Source organism: Cyanistes caeruleus, chromosome 4 (genome assembly GCF_971803275.1).
Source record: "Cyanistes caeruleus chromosome 4, bCyaCae1.hap1.1, whole genome shotgun sequence".
NCBI lineage: Eukaryota > Metazoa > Chordata > Aves > Passeriformes > Paridae > Cyanistes > Cyanistes caeruleus.
This window is the reverse complement of record NC_141704.1, coordinates 1,808,961-1,815,254: the sequence shown is the minus strand read 5'-3', so window position 1 is coordinate 1,815,254 and position 6,294 is coordinate 1,808,961. Positions and strand designations below refer to the sequence as shown.

At 52.4% G+C, this 6,294-nt stretch overlaps 1 protein-coding gene across 1 annotated transcript; it reads left to right on the top strand.

The window, feature by feature from the left end:
- The first annotated feature begins 243 nt into the window (after positions 1 to 243).
- On the top strand, positions 244 to 693 carry LOC111923171 (calmodulin, striated muscle). Its single transcript, XM_023918835.2, has one exon. It carries the CDS (start codon positions 244 to 246, stop codon positions 691 to 693), a length of 450 nt encoding a protein of 149 aa, XP_023774603.1.
- Positions 694 to 6,294: the final 5,601 nt, after the last annotated feature.

The following is a 6,294-nucleotide window of genomic DNA, read 5'->3' as shown; positions in this document are numbered from 1 at the left end:
AATCCCGTGGTGAGAGCTTTATTGGGATCTGCCACCGTGGGAGCGGTGGGACGAGAGCCAGGCTGGCCCACGGGGCTTGGCTCGCTCTCCTTCCCCAACTCCCAAAACTTCCGGATCATTCCCATTCCTGCTCCTCCTCCTGCTGATCCAGGGAGAGGCATTCCAAGGGAGGAGGCTCCATCTCCTCCTCCCCGCCGAGGCCTCGGCGTGCCGGGACAGAGCCGCGTGCCGGCGGGAAGCAGCATGGCCGAGCGGCTGTCGGAGGAGAAAATCGCGGAATTCAAGGAAGCTTTTTCCCTCTTCGACCGCGATGGCGATGGCTGCATCACCACCAAGGAGTTGGGCACCGTCATGCGCTCGCTGGGCCAGAACCCCACCGAGGCCGAGCTCCAGGACATGGTGGGTGAGCTGGACGCCGACGGCAGCGGCACCGTGGATTTCCCGGAGTTCCTGTCGCTGATGGCGAGGAAGATGAGGGACACGGACAGCGAGGAGGAGATCCGCGAGGCGTTCCGGGTCTTCGACAAGGACGGCAACGGCTACATCAGCGCGGCCGAGCTGCGGCACGTCATGACCAACCTGGGCGAGAAGCTGACGGACGAGGAGGTGGACGAGATGATCAAGGAGGCCGATTGCAACAACGACGGGCAGGTCAACTACGAGGAGTTTGTGAGGATGATGACGGAGAAGTGACGGCTCCACAGGTAACTGCAGAATCCATGGAAAATCCCCAAATCTCGGCTTTCTCCCATCCCGGCCTCCTCGTGGAAAAATCCACGTTCGGGGTGATTTTTTTGGGGGGGGGTTATTTTTAATTTTTCCTTCTTTTTTTTTCCCCCATAGGGAGCAGAGGTTGTGGTGGTTCTACCCCGGCCCCTCCATCCCCTTCCTCCTTCTCCAGGTTGGAAAATTCCTCTTTGATCCCATTTGGAGCGTCACCAACCAGCATCTGCTGGGATATGGATGGATTTGGGGTCCCCATGGGATGTCTCGTGTCGATATTCCGGGGGCATTCCCTGAAATCCCCGAGTCCAATAAAAAACGTTCCCCCCACATCCCGGTGGCTTCTTCATTTGGCTTCTCCTTGGGATCCCTGCTGGGAAATATTCCCTCAAATCATCCTGCTCAGGCCCAAACCTCACCTCATCCCCACCCTCTTCCCATTCCTGCCCTTTTCCCAAAAAGCTGGAGAGGTGCTGGAGAGCGGGATGTGGCCGTCCCCATCCCAAATCTCCTCACTTTTGGGATCTGCCTCTCCGCCCCCAGGATCTCAGGGGTGCTTTTCCCTCTTCCAAGCTAAGAAAAGCTGGATTTATCCCTAATCCTCATCCCAAAACTGAGCAGAGCAGGATTCACCTTTCCTGGCTGTAATCCCAAACTCGCCGTGACTCAGTTTCCCCACAACGAGGGCCAATCCTGGGATGGGATCATTCCCTCCACAGAGGAATTGGAAGGAAAAATTCATTTCAATGGATCTAATTAACGCCAAGTCACTAACGAGGGAACGGGGCCGAGCTGCTCCGTGGGGAACTTCGGATCCGCCACGACTTCACCCCCACTTCCAGCCCATCCCTGGGGCTGGGAACTTTGGCAATCCCAGTTGTTTTCCCGGGAAAACCGGGCGTGTCCTGGCGGAGCCGAGCACGTCCCACGCTCGCTCCCAGCACCTTCTCCCTCACATTCCCAGGAGGAGAGCTGGGAAAAATCCAGCCCCAAAATCCTCAAATCCACCAAAAATCCAGCCGGAAAAAATTCCAGAGTGTCCGAGCTATTGTAATGGGATGGCTAAAATTAATCCTTCCCAAAAACCTGGATTATTTCTTCCATGCCAGGATCTGACTCCGAACCCATCCCAGTATTTTTAGGCCTGACCTTTTTTTTTTCCTCCTTCTATTTTCGGGTTGTTTCATTCCCGGAATGTTTTTTCCACTCTTATCCCGGGATGGTTTTTCCTAACGATGGTCCCGGCCCGGCAGCTCCATCAACAACGGAGAAAGTTTAATCCCCATTTTTCCTGTTTTTCCCTGAATTTGGTGCTTGGGAGAGCTCTGGGAAGATTCCCAGCATCCCTTGGGATGGTCCCGTGGTTTTCAGCGCTGGAAAAAGTTGGGATTTTACTTCCCAAATCCAGGTTTTCATCCCCAAATTGTCCCTCTGGAGGAGAAGGATCTGATGGAATTGCAGGATCCGTGACCGATGGAATTCCATCCGCTGTTGCTTCCTAATTAAATGGATGGAGCTCCAGGGGAAGTTTGGAGGATCCCAGGTCTCTCCCTGATCCCTCCACATCCCGATTTTCCACCCTAAAACTCGGTCAGGATGTTCCCTGCACCTGGGGATGGGGATTGGAGGATGGGATTTGGATTCCAGCTGGAATGGATCCTGTGGGATCATCTAGTGTGGGATCTGGGATAGGGATCAGCTGGGATGGGATCTGGGAGATCATCCAGAGTAAGGATAAACCTGGGATGGATCCTGGAGGATCATCCAGTGTGGGATTCAGGGTAGGGATCAGCTGGGATGGATCCTGTGGGATCATCCAGTGTGGAATCTGGGCCAGGGATCTCCCAGGATAGGAATCACCTGGGATTTGACCTGGAGGATCATCCAGTGTGGGATCTGGGATAGGAATCACCTGGAATGGGATCTGGGAGATCAGCCAGAGTAGGGATAACCTGGAATGGATCCTGGAGGATCATTTGGTGCAGAATCTGGGCCAGGGATCTCCCGGGATAGGAATTACCTGGAATGGGATCTGGAAGATCATCCAGTGTGGGAATTGGGACAGGGATCACCTGGAATGGGATCTGGGAGATCATCCAGAGTAGGGATAACCTGGAACGGGTCCTGGAGGATCATCCTGTGTGGGATTTAGGATAGGGATCACCTGGGATCACCCCGAGTGGGATCTGGAGCCGGGATCAGCTGGGATGGGATCTGGGATGGGGCTGCAGGGAATGGCAGATGAGGGATCCATGGAATGGGGAATCCCTGGGATGGATTTAGCTGGGATCACCCAGAACGGGGAAATCTCCAGGATCCAGCGGGTGCCTCCACCACGGATCATCTCCCACCACTTTTCCAGGGATTTTCCAACCAAAAACCCCACGAGAGCTCCGGCAGCTCCCAGGATCCAGCCCTGCCCCCCTGGACTCCGCTTTTCCCCTAAAACGGAATTCTGAGGGGAAAAAAAAGCGGCTCAGGAACCCCCCCAGCATCCGGAAAAATCCCATGGATTCAATCCCAAAATCTCCCTCGAATTTTAGCGACCCGAGATGTTCCCATCCCATCCCAACAACTTCCAATTAAACTGGGAAACTTAAACTTGGGAAAACAACACCCAGACCTCCCAAGCTTTTCCTAAAAGAAGAGTGGGAATTCCAGCCTTTCCATGCCAGAATTCCTGGAAAAATCAGGAATCCCTGCAGGAGTTGAGCACAAGCGGAGCCGCTCGGTTTTCCAGCCCCTCTGGAATTCCAACACATGGGAATTCCCAGGAGCGCGAGCTCAGCCCCGTGGCCCTTCCCGACGGCTTTTTGGGAATCTTTTCCCTCTTTTTTTTCCCCCCCTCGGGATAAACCTGGAGCTGCCGCTCCCTAAAACACCCCAAGGATGAACAATTCCAATTCCCTCCACCATTCCCACTTCAGATCCCAGCGCTTCCCACTTTTCCCTCGATTAAAATCCCACCTGGAATTCCCGCTTTGGTCCAAACGGATCCCAAATCGGCTCTGGAAAGGAGAAATCCAAAAAAAAAACCCCAAAACAAACCAGCTGAAAAGAAGGAATTACAGTTTTGTGGCACCTCCACCCTCGTTTTTCCCTATTTTCCCATCTTTTTCCCTATTTTTCCTTATTTTTCCCTGCTTTTCCCCCTATTTCCCTGTTTTTCCCTGGTTTTCCCTATTTTTTTCCCTATTTTTCCCCGTTTTTCCCTATTTCTCCCTATTTTTCCTATTTTCCCCCATTTTTCCCAATTTTTCTCAATTTTTCCCTATTTTTCCCGCTTTTCCTTGTTTTTCCTTATTTCCCCCTATATTTTTCCCAATTTTCCCCCATTTTCCATATTTTTCTCCATTTTCCCCTATTTTCCCTGTTTTTCCTTATTTTTCCTTATTTTCCCCTAATTTTCCCTATTTCCCCCTATATTTTTCCCTATTTTTCCCTCTTTTTCCCTGTTTTCTCCCATTTTCCCCTATTCTCCCCTGTTTTTCCTTGGTTTTCCCTATTTTTCCTTATTTTTCCCTATTTTTCCCCATTTATCCGTATTTTTCCCTATTCTCACCTATATTTTTCCCTGGTTTTCCCCATTTTTCCCTGTTTTCCCCTATTTTTCCCTATTTTCAGCACATCCATGGAGAAGCTGCCCTGGGCTCCCCCATCCCATCCAAACCTTTCCCGAAATTCACGATTTTCTCCTTAAAAACTCTCCTGCCCTGAGCCGAGAGCAGAGGGAATTTTATTCCAGACAGATCCCGGAATTCCAAATCTTTTGGAGACCGTGGGAATTGGAGTTTGGAGGTTGGAGCCGGAAAAAAAAGAAATCCCAAATCCCCAATTATTATCCCAAAATTTAGCTGGATTGAGCTTGGCTGGGATAAAAAATAAAAAGGGTAATTCTGGCTCCGAGGATTCCCGCGGAAAAACTCCCGGTTTTTCCAAGTTTTCCCAGGATTTGTTGCTCCGGGATGAGCGGGGCTGGGGCCGATCGGAAATTCCCAAATCCCGGGGATTTTTGGCAGCTTTTCCAGGGGGGAGCAGCTCCGCCAAGCGGGGGGAAGAGGCTCCCGCATCCAAATCCTGCGGAATTCGGGAATTTTCCCACAGTTCATCCCAAAAATTCCTCCTCAAACCTCCACGGGCGGCTCCTCCCCATCGGGATCGGGACTGGCTGGAATCGGCTGGAGATTTCCTTCGGAAAAAATGGGATTCTCCCGTTTTTTCCCGGTTTTCCTCCCGGTTTCTTTGGAGCTTTCCCAGGCTCCGTTTTGGAGCTCAGGATTTCTCTGGGAAATTCCCAATCCCGGTTTTTCTTCCCGGTTTTTAGCGAGATTTCCCTGGGAAAGGAGGAGGGGAAGGTTTTGGGAAGGGGATGGACCTCGTGGGGTTTTTTTATGGAATCATGGAATGGTTTGGGTGGGAATGGAACCTTCGGGATCGGCCGATTCCATGGGCAGGGACAATCCCACCATCCCGGGCTGCTCCAACCCTTCCTTGGAAATTCCCGGGATTTGGGGTGGCTGCAGCTGCTCTGGGAATTCCCAAATCCCACCCCAATTCCCCTTTTCCAATCTGGAGCCATTCCCTGTGTCCTGCCCCTCCAGGCCTTTCCCAAATTCCAGCTCTCCCGGAGCCCCTCCAGGCCCTGGAATGTGCTGGAAGCTCTCCCTGGATCCTTCCCTTCTCCAGGAGAACATTCCCAGCTCTCCCAGCCTGCCTCCAGAGCCTGACATTGGATCCATCTCCTCTCCAAGGAATTGATGGACCCAGGGCCTTCCCTTGCAATCTCAGGAAGCCACCAAGGCTCTCCCTTCCCTTTCCCTCTCTTTCCCATCCCCATTTCCCAGAAAAATCCCTCGGCATGGATTCGGAGCCTCCCAAATCCCAGAATCCCGGAATGCTTTGGGATGGGATCCAGGGACCTTCAATCCCATCCCATTCCAATCCCCCCATCCCAGGCTTCTCCAACCCTTCCTTGGCCATTCCTGGGATCCAGGGGCAGCCACAGCTGCTCTGGGAATTCCCAAATCCCACCCCAATTCCCCTTTTCCAATCTGGAGCCATTCCCTGGCTCCTGCCCTTCCAGGCCTTTCCCAAATTCCAGCTCTCCTGGATCCCCTTGATCTCCTGGAATGTGCTGGAAGCTCTCCCTGGATCCTTCCCTTCTCCAGGAGAACATTCCCAGCTCTCCCAGCTCTGGAATTTGGGATCAGGATTCCACAGCAACAACAGTCGGACACGGATGAGACTTTCCCAGAGTGAATTTTTAATCGGGAATAAACTCAAACCTTCCCGAGTTTTCATTGGGAACAAAATTCCAGGTGCCCAAATTCCCGCCAGGAAAGAGATTTTCCCTTTCCCAACATTTCCCGGATCCAGGGAAAACCCAGGATCTCCCTTTGGGCACTGCCGAGGCTCCGGATCGATCTCGGTGCTGCTGAGGGAAACGTGAGGGAATTCTGGGAATTCTGGGAATTTTGGGAATTTTGGGATTTTCAGGATGCAGGGAGGGGAGGGAAAAGCCGACGGATTGATCCCGCTTCCCAGAAATCCCAAGGAATGTCTGGGATTTGA

Coding starts and splice junctions, on each gene's coding strand:
- LOC111923171 (XM_023918835.2), top strand. CDS start 244: ATGGCCGAGCGGCTGTCGGAGGAGAAAATCGCGGAATTCAAGGAAGCT.